This window comes from Bombyx mandarina, chromosome 23 (assembly GCF_030267445.1).
Source record: "Bombyx mandarina strain Sakado chromosome 23, ASM3026744v2".
NCBI classification, from domain to species: domain Eukaryota; kingdom Metazoa; phylum Arthropoda; class Insecta; order Lepidoptera; family Bombycidae; genus Bombyx; species Bombyx mandarina.
In genome coordinates, this window is record NC_143229.1 from 14,697,824 (window position 1) to 14,714,564 (window position 16,741).

The 16,741-nt window shown below is 41.2% G+C and overlaps 2 protein-coding genes across 2 annotated transcripts; one reads left to right on the forward strand and one right to left on the reverse strand.

Annotated features, from left to right (window-relative positions):
* Positions 1-274: 274 nt before the first annotated feature.
* LOC114252864 (putative ATP-dependent RNA helicase DDX10) lies at positions 275-3,385 on the reverse strand. Its single transcript, XM_028187538.2, has 3 exons — positions 3,064-3,385; positions 825-2,965; positions 275-511 (listed from the first exon to the last, which is right to left on the reverse strand). The coding sequence occupies exons 1-3, from the start codon at positions 3,214-3,216 to the stop codon at positions 355-357; spliced, it is 2,451 nt and encodes an 816-aa protein (XP_028043339.2). The 5' UTR covers positions 3,217-3,385; the 3' UTR covers positions 275-354.
* Positions 3,386-3,806: 421 nt separating this feature from the next.
* Bcp (fibroinase) lies at positions 3,807-15,192 on the forward strand. The gene is made up of 7 exons (XM_028187412.2): positions 3,807-4,505; positions 5,475-5,580; positions 7,530-7,732; positions 11,685-11,847; positions 13,272-13,477; positions 13,751-13,949; positions 14,647-15,192. Exons 2-7 carry the CDS (start codon positions 5,488-5,490, stop codon positions 14,806-14,808), a joined length of 1,026 nt encoding a protein of 341 aa, XP_028043213.2. The 5' UTR covers positions 3,807-4,505; positions 5,475-5,487; the 3' UTR covers positions 14,809-15,192.
* The last annotated feature ends 1,549 nt before the right edge of the window (positions 15,193-16,741 follow it).

The following is a 16,741-nucleotide window of genomic DNA, read 5'->3' on the forward strand; positions in this document are numbered from 1 at the left end:
TTGCCTTCTATCAAAAAGCGCAAGATAGAATATCTCGGCCACGTGCTCAGGAACGATAGATACATGCTGCTGCAGTTGATAATTATGGGCAAAGTGGACGGAAAGAGACGTGCTGGGCGAAGAAGGAAGTCATGGCTCCGGAATATCCGGGAGTGGACCGGTATTGCCTCCGTCGAACAGCTGCTCCGACTGGCTGCTGATAAAAATGAATATAGAAAGCTAACGGCCAACCTTCAGGATTGAAGCACTGGAAGAAGAAGAAGAAGAATCCTCATTTATGATTATATCTTTATTAGTACAATATTATGACGGTTAACATTGAAATACCATAACTAATTATATTTTAACAATAACTCAAAGCGTTTTCTTGCTCTTCAACAAATGCATAGCAAGTGCTTCAACTTCTGATACAGATAATGAAGCTGATATGTCTTGAATCTTTTTAACCTTACGAGGTGCTATGCTTTCCTGAGGGATACCTTTGCTTTCTACCAGTTTCCTTTTTTGAGGCCTGAAAATAAAAATATTTAAGCAATATAAATAGCACAATTCATTCTTCGTTCTCTAAATGTGTATATAAGCCCACAATCAACCAAGACAAACCAAACCATTTTTAATATATAGCAACTATAATCTAAAACTTTTTGTGAAATCATAAACAATGAAATCAGTTGAATCCTCCAAACCTAATGAATATAACAATAAAAATTAAAATTGGAATATTTAAAAATGGAATTCAATGAGGGAATGGGTCTATGTGATTATTATTACAACCTATTGACTCCCACTTTTAGTTTTTTGGAATTAAAAATACAGTAAAATACCTGTGATACTTCTCTTCTTCACTGTAAGATCCCTGATCCAAATCAGTGTCATCTTCATTTCTACTGCTGCCAACATCACTACTCTTATCATTATTGCCATCCTCATTACTATAAATCTTATCAGGATCAGGAAGCCATGATAGATCTGGTCCGTCAGACTCTGACTGTGATCCAAAATCATCCTTTTCCCCTTCTTCATCTTTCCTTTTATTCTTTAGTTTTCTTTTTTCTTCTTTATGTTTTGCTTTTATCCTCTGTCGAAATCTTATTTTATCAAATTTATCCTCTTCTTGTAGAACTTCTTTAGCTTTTTCAATGTCAATTCCTCCAATGTCCTCATTTGCAAATTGTTTAGCTATATCAGATCTGACATTTCTTTTTTCATCCTCTATAATTTGTCCTTCCTCATTAAATGTCACTTTGGTGTTCACTTTCAACTTCTTTTTCAGTATTTTCTTGGCAACAGCTGCCTTTGTTAATGGTTTAGATTTCTTCCTAGAAGTTGTTTCCTCAGCAGTTGAAACCTCTTCACCTACTTGAATATTTTTAGTTTTAACTTGAAGAAAGTCATCTTCATCACTATCTATATTGTTATGAAAGTCAAATTTAGGTAATGCTTTCTTTTTAATTATCTCTTTCTTTTGCTGTTTTTTTCCTTCTGGGTTTTCTTCAATACTCTGATCCGTTTCAGCCCCATCATCATCCCGAGCTTTAAGTTTGTCAATAATATTGCTGCCCTGGGATTCTTGATCTATTTTATATTGATTTTGCCTATGATACTTCTCTAAGAATCTTATCCTTGGTGGCACAATTAAGCCCAGTGATCTGGCATAAGCATCAGTATCTAAAAGCTGAACTTTAAATATATCTTTATTTTTCATCAAGAATATAGACTTCAAGTAGCAAACAAATGCTCTTTGTGCGGTTTGCTTCAGTTCAGTGTTGTCAGATAATAGAGCTTCTATTTTAAGTTGTGGAGCAACTACTTTTGATGGATCAATGGCTATTTTGTTAATTGGAATCTTACTATTTTTTAAACTCTCAACAAATTTCTCTTCATGGGGTAATAGCATGAGGAGGCCTTCTCCTTTACCAAGCACTCCTCTAGCTGTCCTGCCAGCTCTGTGGATGTATGTCTCTACATCTTCTGGGCAATCCATTTGTATAACCCAATTTACCCTTGGAAAGTCTAAGCCCCTTGATGCCAAATCTGTAGCAAACAATACAACATTTGATTTCCTACAAAATTCGTTATAAATCTTTTCTCTTTTCTCCTGATGCAGAGTTCCATAGAGAGCCAGTAAACTGACCCCTGGCCTCAGCTTACAGAACAAATCATAAGTGTATTTAACTTGCTTACAGGTTGCCATAAACACTAGCACTTTTTGTTTCAAATGGTTTCTAATGAAAGACCAAAGTATTCCAATTTTCTCATCAATCTCACATGTGATGTAACTCTGTTGTAGTGCCTCTGGAGTTACTGTGGCAGCTTGCTCATGAGGAGCTACATATGTGGGGAATGACAAGCTCAGTCTGGCTAAATCTTTAACAGATTTAGTCTGTGTCGCCGAGAAAAGCAATGTTTGTCTTTGAGGCGGCAAGTTCTCTATTATAGCATTCATCGTGGTTTCAAAGCCCATATCTAAGCACCTATCAGCCTCATCTAGGACAACAATTTGGAGGTGGCTACAGTCAAACAGAGGGTTCTCATCCATGTGCTGTAGCAACCTACCTGGAGTACATATTAATATATTGATTTGATCCATTCTTTTTCGTTCAAATTTTAAATTCTGTCCACCAATAATCAGTCCAGCAGAGAAATCATGAAAATGTCCAATTTTCCTGAGAGTTTCATATATTTGGTAAGCTAGCTCTCTTGTTGGTGATATCACTAATGCTCCAACTCCATCTAATCTGGTCCATTTCTTACAAAACAAGTTTTCTAATATGGGTATTAAGAATGCTAAGGTTTTGCCAGAACCTGTTTTAGCTGCGCCAAGGATATCTTTTCCTTGCAGTCCATATCCGATAGCTTGTTTCTGTATTTCAGTGGGAGTCACGTAATTATTCGCTTTGAGTCCATTTAGAGTTTTCTGGGAGAGGGGAAAATCTTTAAAAGTTCTTATGTCATCCGGATTTATCTGTAACCAAATGATCACCGTATTATTAGGTTATTAATTTAAAAAAAAGATTGTCTGATTACATTTCAGGGAATTGTAACCAAACGTAATATTTTTACCTTTTCATATTGCCCCTGTAAATATTTGATTGCGGCATCTTCCTCAAAGCTTTTTTTCTTACGTGGTTTATACAACAAAACTTTCTTACGCCCTCGTTGAGCTTTTGGGCCTTTTTCTTCTTGTTTCATTGTAAAATTACGTTTCTCTAACATAAAATCTATTATCGCACATGGACTTGTTGTGACATTTATTGTGATTATCTATGGTGACAATCAACAACAAGTTTGTTTTCTTCTTTTAAAGTCAAAGGAATCTAGTCCATACAAAGAAAGTTTTAATAATGTTCAACCACTAATTATACGGTATAGCTTCATTAAATAAACAGCAGAAATAATAGATATGACAGCTAAGGACAAAGTGTAATATCCTGAGTGAAGATCCAATATTACTAGGTGCTACTTTGCTTAATAACAGATACCTATGTGGTAGGTACTAATGGGTACATTTATCAGTGTTTTATCTATAGCATGTGGTGTAGACCTCTACCCACCAATCATTACTCTTATCCATTTCAACCTAGGTCTCACGTGATTGTAAGACACTGATCCTCATAGACATCGTCAATTCCAAAGGCACAGCCAAACAACTATCAACTTTACCTCCCCATTTAAGTAGAAACAAGGAAATGCCTGCCCTGTCAAGTCGAGTCTGTTAGACTTTTTGGCGGAAACGCAAAATATCTGAATTTTTTTGTTTAGTAAATTGTTTTTTTTTTACATGTTATAGACCTTTCACGTACAATCTCTTTAATGAAACACGGTCTCTATATATATTTTTATGTTGATGTCTCCGTTTAAAAAGTCTTACATGTTTTTCTACTTAATTTTTGTAAATTTGTTCTGTCATTCTTTTGCTATTGAGATTTCCTCTGAATAGGTTAAAATCTATCTACCTAAATGTGGTAGTGGCCTTTTTAATCGCCATAGTGTAATAATAGGGCTGATGCTTTCTTCAACATCTGTGAAAGTGTAAAAGTGCGACAAAATAAATAAAAGTCGCTTTTTTTTGGTTATTCCAAAAAGTAAATTGAACGTTTTCCCTTTTTATTGAAAGTATTTCATTTAACTTCATAGAATATCTGTCATATTATCTTACTTCAGTTCATTTGCATTAGTTCCAAAATTAATTTAATTTCATTTTGTTCCTTAACATCATTTCTATCAGATATGACAAGTCTTTAATACGTGAGAATTATTTTTATGGTCTATATTCCCTTTGCTAAGCCAATAGATAAAGTAAACTAGAAAGTCAAAGTTAATTGTTGTCAAAATGAGAATGGCAATAAAATTGAGAACTGGATTCAGGTTTATGGTCAGTTCTTGCAATTCTCGCAAAGTGCTAGCAATCACGATCCGGTCTTAGAGTTGAAAGCTTGCGATAATTGTTGAATTTCATTCTTGCATCAAAAATAAGTGTAACTTAATCCACATTCATAACAAAGGTAAAAAAGCTTAAACATTGTTTAATATTTAAAAAAACAACTACTATAACGTCACTTAATTTGGAGGTCTTTGCAAAAAAAACATCTTTATTATGATTACGATTTCATTCTTCGAGTCTTTGTGTTGACTCATGTAGAAGTTATAAAGATTTACGTTCTTTGAAGTTCCATTAAACCTATACATATAAATATGTGCAGAGACTAGGAAAGTATCATTCTATGAGTTTAATTAAATATTTAGAATTTAGAAATTTATCTATATTAATAATTTTTTTATTGATAAATTCTACCAGGAAAACTATACATATATACGAACGCACACATTTATATATATATTTATATAACATAACAATACTGTAATGAAAATTGCTATTAGCTTTAAGAGTTTTGTTACTTTTTACTAATTAGACCATAAGTGGGAAAAAAATATTTTATTTCTGAGACAATTGATGCTGATAATCTGTGATTTAAATTTTGGGATTGTGGAGTACTAACAACTACACAATAATTTACAAAAAAAAGAAAAAATAGATTTTGCACTCTATATGCATAACATGTATCTAAGAGATGAGATATAATCAGATTATACCAAGGGTGTATACCATTATCTACTTTTAAAGTAAGAAAAAAATAGTTAGGCCTAAATTTTAAAGTTGTAAAAAGATTCCTATCCCTTCTGACTTGACCATATAAAAGATAATATAATTTTGAGTAGCTTTGTAGGATATTTTGGATGACACACTGTTGTGTTATGGAAGAAATAAGAACAATTAGTATTATTAACTTAAAAATGTAACCACAAATGTTCTCACTGTTGTTAATCCTCCTGCCCTTGTGGTTGCTCGACAAGGGTTGGTAAAGAACCTAGAGAAAATTAGGAAGCATTGGAAAGGCACAGTGGGGGTTGGCATTATCACTTACATGTACTAGAAGATGGGTCAGTAACTTTAAAATATTATTTTCTCCTAGATAACCATTCAAGATGAAGTGTTTAGTATTGCTGCTATGCGCAGTGGCTGCTGTGAGTGCTGTTCAGTTCTTTGACCTGGTCAAGGAAGAGTGGAGTGCCTTCAAGGTAATTTCTCATTACTTTTAACATGTTATCTTCCTCACTCACACTCTCGCTCACACATCGACATTACTGTTGATTGCACCAGTATTGCTATAGTCTTTGGTGTCATCATTTGATCTCTAATGAGTGTTTGCATTCGCCAATTATTGACATTATTGATATAGTGCGTGACAGTTCTGTGTAAACAGCTTGCCAGTAGTCTCTAGTGTAAAATATTCAAATTAACTTAAAACTGTACAGAACACTAGAATGACGTGACCTCTGTCAAATGAGGATTGTAAAAGCCCTCAGTAGTAGGCAGCAACTTCCTTGTGTGGCGCTGCCTGAAGTCAATGAGTGACGGTAACCATTTACGTCCGTCAACCGACACTCGTTTAGACAGGTCAGGCGAGGACGACCTGCCTACCTTTGAAGCAACACAAAATTAAGCGGCAGTTGAAAAGAAAAAGAAAATGCGCTACAGGTGCTTTTTATAACAAATAAAATGATCACAATAATGAGTTTATTAACACTGTGTGCTTAGTGAACTCATATTTGTATGGAATGGGATCGTTTGCGTACGTTTGCCGTTAGGGGCGCCGTTCCAACTGCATACAAAATTGGGTTAACTTTTACGCTATCGAGATCGTTAAGAAACTCGCACTAAGCACTCTGACAAAGATTTCTCACCCTTTCACACTTCCGGCGTGCAGCCGTGCATCACCACATCAACTCGAGCGCGCCACCCGAAGCCGTATTAATATTATAATGTCCTTAGAAGTACAATTGCGCAGTTTTATGTTGACACAACAATTACGAGTGGGTAATATTGAAGCTTAAGGATCTATAACTTTAAAAATGAACAATATCACAAAGTGGAACTATTAAAAAGTAGCTAGTGCTTGATGAAACATATTATACATATGTCAAAAGATATTTTTGAGATTAATCGTCACATCAACGACAATCTGAACATTTTTACCGGTGATAGAACGTCTTGTGAGTCCGCACGGGTAGGTACCACCACCTTGCCTGTTTCTGCCGTAAAGCAGTAATGCGTTTCGGTTTGAAGGGTGGGGCAGTCGTTATATTGTAAAAACTGGGACCTTAGAAATCATAGCTCAAGGTAGGTGGCGGCATTTACGTTGAAGATGTCTATGGTCTCCGGTAAACACTTAACATCAGCTCGTCCACCCAATTAAATAATAAAAAAAACATCAACAACATCCACTGCTTACATCAGACGCAGGATCTCAATCGTATTGTAAAACTGCTAACCCACCCTTCAAATCAGAAAGCATCAGAGCGCTGGCACCCACACGTATATGAGCTTACGATGCGTCCTACCACTACGTAAAACATATGCTTACTATAAATAAATAAAGTGCACTGTATTAAACGAATTTGAAATGGCAACAATCGTACGAGTCAAGGCCGCGAAGCCGGAAACAACCAGGTAACTTAACCCGCCACCGCCGCGTCATTCACTCCTAGAGTAACTGTTTTGTTTGTTGCAAGAATTTTGCGGAATTTTTGTATCCTCAAAATTTCGATATCGTAATAGCGCTTTGAAGCCGCAGCGTGCAGGGCGAATGACCATACCACAGTCACAACATTATATTGCATTTCGATTCAACTTTTTTCTATTTATTCCTTTCAATACAAAGTCTGCTTACAGTTTGCACCAAAACGCCTGACTCGTTAACACAAAAAACATTATTAAAATTATTACGTACTATTATTATGTTAAAATTAACATTATTTTGGAAAAAAGTATTCCCCAACTATCGGCAAACACGTCACCATCTTGACAAGATAGAATTACCTAGAACAGTGGATGGAGTGGAAGGGCAGTGGCATCGTCCTGTATATTACGTTCCGGTTCGAAGGATACTTGGGACTTCGATTGCTCATCTCATCTGCCCCTCGCAGAGTAGTGTCTAGTGATTGATCTCAAAATTCCCTCGTAACAGCTGCAGCACAGTCTCAACTACGAAAGCGAGGTCGAGGACAATTTCCGCATGAAGATATACGCTGAGCACAAGCACATCATCGCCAAACACAACCAGAAGTACGAAATGGGCCTCGTTTCTTACAAGCTGGGCATGAACAAGTACGGAGACATGCTCCACCACGAGTTCGTGAAGACTATGAACGGTTTCAACAAAACTGCCAAGTGAGTACTTGTCTGATTATTGAACTTCACAACTCTTTGTCTTAGACATACTCGTATATTGCGCGTGTCTCGCAACGTGACACGCGAACCGTGCGTAGAGCTAATTTTATTCTAGAATTTTCATGAAATAGCGTCGGAATTCGCACTTTGAAATGCCTTTTTAGATTTACTTTATTTTAATTCCATACAGAGATTTTAACTGTATTTTTTTATCAATATTGTGATTTCAATACTGTCGATAATATTATGAATGTAAAATTGCGCATGTAACAGACACAGTACAAACTGAGTGAACTCACAGCTCGCAGATTAGTCTTCGTAACTTGAAATAGAACCAAAGATCCTAGTTATTATTGTAAATGGAGTCACGGGTCTAGCTGGTGGTAGGTACCTATATATTGTTACGTCGTAACAAAATTCTAAAATATATAATTAATACAAAACATAATTACACACAAACAAACAAAATAACTGGTTGTTACAATGAATGAAAACCGTGCGCTTTAACTATAGCTTCGTAATGACTATATAAGGTAATCGTTGGTACCGGAAATCAAATTATTTCTGGAACATCCGATAAGAAACGCCCACAACGTAGGTGCCTAGAAGTTACGAAAACAAAATACAATACTGATATTTGTATGGAATGGGGTCGTTTGCGTACGTTTGCCGTTAGGGGCGCTGTTCCAACTGCATGCAAAATTGGGTTAACTTTTACGCTAGCGAGAACGTTAAGGAACTCGCACTAAGCACACTGGTTGTTGATCGAGCGCTGGGTGACCCAGCTGACGCAGGGTGATCGAGAAACAATGAAACAACGTGTTTAATTTTTTTTCTGAATTATAAATTTAAAGTGAAATTAAGAGCTCCGCGGAGCATTTAAGATAAAAACTGAATGAAAAATCCTTTAAAAATGGTATAGTCAGATTTTTTTACCTACCAAATGGCTGGTACCCTAAGGGGATATTCCAGCTACTCTCGGACTTGTATGTGAGCTCACGGGCTCAAGCCAAGAGAATTACTATAGAATATGCAGTCGGCAGTAGTTAGTAATTAGCGGCGGCCAGGTTGAGGGGCTATCGTGCCGCGTTGCCTTTCCAAAGAAGCGTTTTAACACTGTCATTACGCAATCCCACAACATAGAGCTGATAGTGAGGACCTGCGTTTCGGTTGTCTCTCTCTCGACTGTCAACTAATAAGTTGGGGAAAAAGTTTCATCGCATTTTTTAAGAAAATTCACAACATTTTTTTAATATAGTTTATTTACATTTAACTAAAGTATGCAGGTACCATTTTGTTCGATAATTTTTTGCGATCTTGTAGGTAGGGACATGATCCCGTTGCTATAGAAATTTTGGGGCTTAAAATCAGTCATCGACTTGACTTAAATTCAGTCAGACTTGAATTCGACAATTCACGCCTACCATTATCATAAAGACCTACTGAGCCTGTCAACTTTGACACGGCACATGTGTTATGCGCAGATACAACGATAAAAGAGCGGGTGTATCTATGAACCAGCGATAACGTTGTTGATTGAATAACATCAATGTGGCCATAACATGTATAACCGGACCGCGATTAAGATAATAATATGCACACGACACATTTTCAAATTACAATCATGCTCGTATTTCGGTTTGAACCAGCCTTTCTAAAATACGTAGCGTAGTAAGGACTCACGTTGTGGTATCAGGCGGAAAACTTTTGTTGGGGAAGGGAGGTGTCGAATCGGGCGAATTGTTTTATTCTGTTAACATTGCGTTTCTTTAGGTCCACAGGGGTACTAATGGTGCCTTACTAATCTTTTCGGCGTTTCCTGATCGCTTCTTCAGACGGTGTTTGAAGAGAATCCTCAGTAGTCGGGAGTCGCTTGGCTGTGCCATGGGCATTGCTGATGATCATGAGCGACGGTGAATATGTTCCGTTAAGTAGGCCGTATGTTCGCCTGCGTGCAATGCCAATAACAAAGGATAAAGGATCCCGCAGATCTCTCCAGCGCCCTAATGCTTAGTTGCCACAAATAATCATGTATATTTCTACTGGAGCTACACTGAGTCCAGGGTCGTACGTTGACACGTGCGAGCTACACACCTACCTACACGTTCGTCGGGTTGTTGAGGAAAACGCGTATCGGGAATGTGAATAAGATTTCGAACGACCATTTTGATGACCTTTGTTGAATTTATTTAAAAGAAATGTTCTTTATGTCTTTATCGGTCATTTATCAGATTGGCGTTAATAACATATGCGATAGTATTGTTATGTGATAGCACTTTATTAGCAAGTTAGTGTTTGAACTTTATATAAATCGATGCTTATCTGTGTATCCTGTAGAAGTTAATGAAGTTATATGGTCTGGTCGATTGTGCTCCATGAAAAAATAGGCGGGACGAGGGAGTAATTGTCTAGTGATGAGACTGATTTCGGCTCGTCGTCCATAGCCGCCGATCTCATCCCGGCGGTGAATGTAGAAAACTTGTCCCTATTTGTGGCAGAGGAGTGACAGGCTGCGCAAGCGATTCGAAGTGCCCTTTCAAAGTTTTTTTTTTGGCGAACTTACCACTTAACATCTGGTAGACCTGCTCGTCAACTCGTTGAACGCATTTTTTTTATTGCATAAGTAGGTGGACGAGCTCACAGCCCACCTGGTGTTAAGTGGTTACTGAAGCCCATAGACATCTACAATGTAAATGCGCCACCCACCTTGAGATATAAGTTCTAAGGTCTCAGTAGAGTTACAAGGGCTACCCGTTGTTACTACGTGCTCGAATCGTGGTCCAGGCGGTTGGCCAACCCCACGTGGAATCAACGGACCGTCGAGGCGGTTTACCCAGTCTTTGATGACTGGGTGAATCGTGGCCGAGGACGCCTCACCTTGCGTCTGGTGCAGGTGCTGACTGGGCACGGATGCTTCGGGAAGTATCTGCACCAAATAGGAGCTGAGCCGACGACGAGGTGCCACCATTGTGGACACGACCTGGACACGGCGGAGCATACGCTCGCTGTCTGCCCCGCTTGGGAGGTGCAGCGCCGTGTCCTGGTCGCAAAGATAGGACCGGACTTGTCGCTGCCTGGTGTCGTGGCGTCGATGCTTGGCGGTGACGAGTCCTGGAAGGCTATGCTCGACTTCTGCGAGTGCACCATCTCGCAGAAGGAGGCGGCGGGGCGAGTGAGGCAAAGCTCTCCTCACTACGCAGAAATCCGCCGCCGCCGAGCAGGGGGTCGGGACCGGAGTCTCGTCCGTAATCCGGCCCCTTAAGAGCTTCGGGCTCCACCCATTTTGTGCGGGAAGGAGCCTATGCGTGGGGCGGCGTGGTAAGCCGCGTTCCCTCGACCGCTCCGGGGGAAGGTGTAGCGCGGCGCCATCAATGCGGACTCTTGGCCCGTGGACCGAGGAAACCGGTGGTTGTGTCGCTGGCGGCCGCTGGTCCGGCGTCTGGGGGACGGCGGGATGGATGTAATATGCTCTGCGTAAACCCTGTCCCGCCGTCTCAATAGCTCCGACTGGGTTCCCACCCGGTCCGGGGTAGGGCGCCGGCTGTGAGCGGCAGGAGTTTTTACTGAGGTTCAACTCCCACATACCGGGGGGGATCCGGCGATTTTATCCTGTGGAAAAAAAAACCCCACCCTTCAGACCGAAACGCATTACTGCTTCACGGCAGAAAGAGGCGGAGTGGTGGTACCTACCCGTGCGGAGTCACAATAGGTCCTACCACCAGTGACTACGCAAATTATAATTTTGCGGGTTTGATATTTATTACACGATATTATTCCTTCACCGTGGAAGTCAATCGTGAAAATTTGTTAAGTACGTATTTCATAAAAAAAATTGGTACCCGCCTGCGGGATTTGAACACCGGTGCATACGAATGCACTGAATGTCTTATCCTTTAGGCCACGACGACTTTTTTCAGCATCAAACCTATACCGATGTTCTTATGTAACGCAGACACAACAAGAATCTGTACATGAAGGGTGGGAGCGTCCGCGGGGCTAAGTTCATATCGCCGGCCAACGTGAAGCTGCCGGAGCAGGTGGACTGGAGGAAGCACGGCGCCGTCACCGACATCAAGGACCAAGGGAAGTGTGGCTCATGCTGGTCCTTCAGCACGGTGAGTTTTTTTTTATTGCCCTTGTAGGCAGACGAGAATACGGCCCGCCTGATAGTGAGTGGTTACCGTCGCCCATGGACAACAGCAATGTCAGGAGCAGAGCTAAACCGCTGCCTACTAAGTGACACGCCGTCCTACACCTCACAGTACCCTCCTCGGCTCGTTATTGTCCTTCAGCACGGTGAGTTTATTTTTTTATTGTCCTTGTAGGCAGACGAGCATACGGCCCGCCTGATAGTGAGTGGTTACCGTCGCCCATGGACATCAGCAATGTCAGGACTAGAGCTAAACCGCTGCCTACTAAGTGACACGCCGTCCTACACCTCACAGTACCCTCCTCGGCTCGTTATTGTCCTTCAGCACGGTGAGTTTATTTTTTTATTGTCCTTGTAGGCAGACGAGCATACGGCCCGCCTGATAGTGAGTGGTTACCGTCGCCCATGGACATCAGCAATGTCAGGACTAGAGCTAAACCGGTGCCTACTAAGTGACACGCCGTTCTACAACTCACAGTATTCCTCCTCATATGTAAACCTGAAATTATAATAATTCACCTAATATTTATGAAATCTCTCCTTTATTTTAACTAGTATAAAAATGTTGAAGTAGTTTCCCTCCATCCCTGACTGAGTTTGTTTACCGGGAACCGTTATCTGTACGCAGCTGTGTAATTATTGTTTTTTTCTGTTTGCGGACATTGTTATTATCTCTACGTAATTATTTCCTACAATAAGTCACCACCAATTGTATTGATTGTGTTTACTGGTTTGTTTGTTATTTTTCGGAAACTACATTTTAGCGACAACTGCTAAATTATAAACGAGGGGCTGAGATAAGAATTTCCTTGTGTAAATAGTATGGAATTTTCGTATTTATATAATTAACTAGCGACCCGCCCTCGCTTCGCTTCAGAAACGTTAAATTTTATTATTGATAGCTGAGTCCCGCGATGTTACCTACCCGCGTTTATTGTATTACCAGGGGCCAGGCTAGTCTAAAAAAAGTAGCCTAAGTTACTCGTTATATCATCAGCTACCTATCGGTGAAAGTCCCGTCAAAATTGGTCCAGCCGTTTCAGAGATTAGCCGGAACAAACAAACAGACAGACAGACACAAAAATTGTAAAAAAATGTTATTTTGCTGTATGTACCGTATATAGATTCATATCCATGTAGTAAAAAGCGGTTATTTCAATATGACAAACAGACACTCTAATTTTATTTATATGTATAGATTAAAATAAATAGAGCATGTTTTTTTTTTGTGGTTCTGAAGAATACTGCCGATGCAAACATATCATAAAGTAGAAAAACCTTTGCCCCCGTATCTCGAGGATCTCTCAGGAGCCCGGAACTACCGTCCCCGTGTGTTCCAGGCTCTAGTCCCCGTGCGACTAACGTAATGTTGTATGTGTGTTGTACCAGACGGGAGCTTTGGAAGGTCAGCACTTCCGTCAGTCCGGTTACCTGGTGTCGCTCTCGGAGCAAAACCTCATCGACTGCTCGGAGCAGTACGGGAACAACGGCTGCAACGGGGGGCTCATGGACAACGCCTTCAAGTACATCAAGGACAACGGGGGCATCGACACCGAGCAGACCTACCCCTACGAGGGAGTTGACGACAAGTGCAGGTCGGTCTGCACGCACGCGCACGCATACACGCACGCACGCACGCATACACGCACGCACGCATACACGCACGCACCCACACACGCACATATGCACACACGCATATACGCACGCACCCACACACGCACATATGCACACACGTAAACACGCACGCGACCGCGGGCCCGCCGGTCAGTTACGCTTTGTCTATCTCAACTAAACGCTATCAGCACTAACAATGACGTAAATAAATAAAAACAATAGGATGGTACATTTGGCACTCTGACCCGGCGCAGGTACAATCCCAAGAACACCGGTGCTGAGGACGTGGGCTTCGTGGACATCCCCGAGGGCGACGAACAGAAGTTGATGGAAGCCGTGGCCACCGTGGGGCCCGTCTCCGTGGCCATCGACGCCTCGCACACCAGCTTCCAGCTCTACTCCAGCGGAGTCTACAACGAGGAGGAGTGCTCCTCCACTGACCTGGACCACGGGGTCAGTCTCGCTTGCATCCTCTCTCTAATATATATTATAACCCCGGGCGCTAAAAACAACAAGTTTTGACAGTCGATACCATTGATATTGAGATCATACACTAGTAAAGGGTTTTTGAAAATGTTACCCTCAAAAGGCACACAGGGTTGCATTGTAGGACATCCGGCCTGCTCAAAGTAAGAAACAGGATTTTTATACAGTGCGGGCTCCCTCACACGGAATGGTAACAAGTTTTAATGGTGGTAGGACCTCGTGTAAGTCCGCACGGGTAGGTACCACCACCCCGCCTATTTCTGCCGTGAAGCAGTAATGCGTTTCGGTTTGAAGGGTGGAGCAGCCGTTGTAACTATACTGAGACCTTAAAAGTTATATCTCAAGGTGGGTGGCGCATTTACGTTGTAGATGTCTATGGGCTCCAGTAACCACTTAACACCAGGTGGGCTGTGAGCTCGTCCTACCATCTAAGCAATAAAAATAAAATAAAATAAAGTATCTTTTTAATAATATTGGACGTGTACCTCGAGCACATTTCCCGGGGCCCCCAGCGCCCTCCCTCCGACAGACCACGCAAAGTATCAGTTGTATCAGTATTATTATGTCGATACGAACCTGTTGATTCATTGAAATATAGTTGGTAAGACGTAACAGTAATTGTTGTTGACTTGTTTTAACTTGTACTGGTGTGGCGGGTGGGCAGGTTCTGGTGGTGGGCTACGGCACCGACGAGCAGGGCGTGGACTACTGGCTCGTGAAGAACTCGTGGGGTCGCTCGTGGGGTGAGCTGGGCTACATCAAGATGATCCGGAACAAGAACAACCGCTGCGGCATCGCCTCCTCCGCCTCCTACCCCCTCGTGTAAACCCCCCCCCCTCCCGCGGGGCTGCAACATTCACATCTCTTATGTACACTTATGGTTAAGTTATCTCTGTAATATGTATAATTCTCATAATGTATGATTAGGTTAAGGAATTTTATGAAAATATAAGACTACTTTCGTTACATTTTATAAGTTTAAAAATCAAGTTGGAAGTCTCATAAACCTGAGGACGGCAATACCACAACTGGCCCCCGACCGCGGTCCGGGACTGGGCTAAACACGTTGGCTTCAGTTCGTCAGTAGGTCAACGGCGACGACTTACCGACATTGTCAATAACAGTACGTGACAGCGAAGAAGAGCGCCGCCATCGAATGTTTATGTCCAAACTCAGATTAATAAATAATTTTATAAAAACTTGTTACAAATGTTTTTCATTTATTCACGTTGTCAAATGTAGTTACGACTTACGGACTTGAAGGTACATTATTGTTGAAGTTCTCATATTTAAGTATCGGCCGGAGAGCGCTCACTGCGCGGGCACGCCACAACAGAGATCTGCTCCACTCTCTCGCGGCTGAGTCCTGGAGGGTTTATCTCTGTGTCGATTTTAGACTGTTGCATCTAATTATAAACCACACCGGTGCTTCTCGATCTCTGATCTAAACATAATCTAACAAAGAGCAATCACAAGACTTCAGAATTAGTTCAGAATTAGTTCAGTAGTATACAGTAGTTCAGGTCACAATCGGAAGGCCCGGACCTGGATAAATAAGTCAACACTATTCCTGTGATGGCTTAGCACTCGGTTGGATTTGCGAGTGGGACGAGGTCATCACTGGACATGTTTTTGTTTTGCATGAAACGCGTGACGTCACACTGTTTTAACAAAAACAAGTCAACACTCGCTAACCTTGAAGTGTTTTATTTTGATGTAGCGTCGATATAGTAGGTATGTAATCAATGGGTCGCCGATATGTTTTTGCGCTCTCAAATTGAGCGCGTGAATGATCAAAATGAAATTTAATTAATAAACTAGACAGTAGAAAATGTCTATTTCTAAGGAACTCTAAATGGATCCATCTAAATTTTTTCAATTTCCTTCTTTTATTTCATTAATGGTGGGGTGCAATGTAAGCCCGCCTATTTCTGCCGCGAGCCGGTCCGGCATCTCGGTCGGAGAAATGAGGGACAGCCGCTATACAGCATGATTCAGACTGAATTCGCTTAAAATTGGTGACGGCTTTCACGTTGTGACAGCTGTGAGCTCACCAAAAGAGACGAAAACTTAATCAACCGTCTCAACAATAAAACAATATAATTCAGTTACTGACTTTTCGCTTAACCGAGGAAGGCCTTTTGTGGTCGTCGTGGCCTAACGGATAAGACGTCCGATGCATTCGTGTTGAAGCGATGCACCGGTGTTCGAATCCCGCAGGAGGGTACCAATTTTTCTAATGAAATACGTACTCAACAAATGTTCACGATTGACTTCCACGGTGAAGGAATAACATCGTGTAATAAAAATGAAACCCGCAAAATTATAATTTGCGTAATTACTGGTGGTAGGACTTGTGAGTCCGCACGGGTAGGTACCACCGCCCCGCCTATTTCTGCCGTGAAGCAGTAATGCGTTTCGGTTTGAAGGGTGGGGCAGCCGTTGTGACTATACTGAGACCTTAGAACTATATCTCAAGGTGTGTGGCGTATTTACGTTGTAGATGTCTATGGGCTCCAGTAACCACTTAGCATCGGGTGGGCTGTGAGCTCGTCCACACAGCTAAGCAATAAAAAAAAAAAAAAAAAAAAAAAAAAGGCTATTCGGATTGTTGATAATCCGGACCTTACGGGTCGCTTGGAAACTCTGGCTCTACTGGGAAATAGGTTCCATTGATGTTTTCTTCCAAATGTGCTATTGGAGCTCTCTAAGGAGTGGTTTGAGAAGATAACGTCTCCTTCATAGCACGGCCCGCCATC

Bases quoted from the DNA above. Each gene is read 5' to 3' on its own strand.
- LOC114252864 (XM_028187538.2), bottom strand. From the start codon at position 3,216: ATGTTAGAGAAACGTAATTTTACAATGAAACAAGAAGAAAAAGGCCCA. The intron at 2,966-3,063 runs GTAAAAATATTA...ATTTGGTTACAG, and splicing joins TACAGGGGCAATATGAAAAG to ATAAATCCGGATGACATAAG. The intron at 512-824 runs GTATTTTACTGT...TTTTATTTTCAG, and splicing joins GAAGAAGAGAAGTATCACAG to GCCTCAAAAAAGGAAACTGG.
- Bcp (XM_028187412.2), top strand. From the start codon at position 5,488: ATGAAGTGTTTAGTATTGCTGCTATGCGCAGTGGCTGCTGTGAGTGCT. The intron at 7,733-11,684 runs GTGAGTACTTGT...TATGTAACGCAG, and splicing joins GGTTTCAACAAAACTGCCAA to ACACAACAAGAATCTGTACA. The intron at 11,848-13,271 runs GTGAGTTTTTTT...GTGTTGTACCAG, and splicing joins CATGCTGGTCCTTCAGCACG to ACGGGAGCTTTGGAAGGTCA.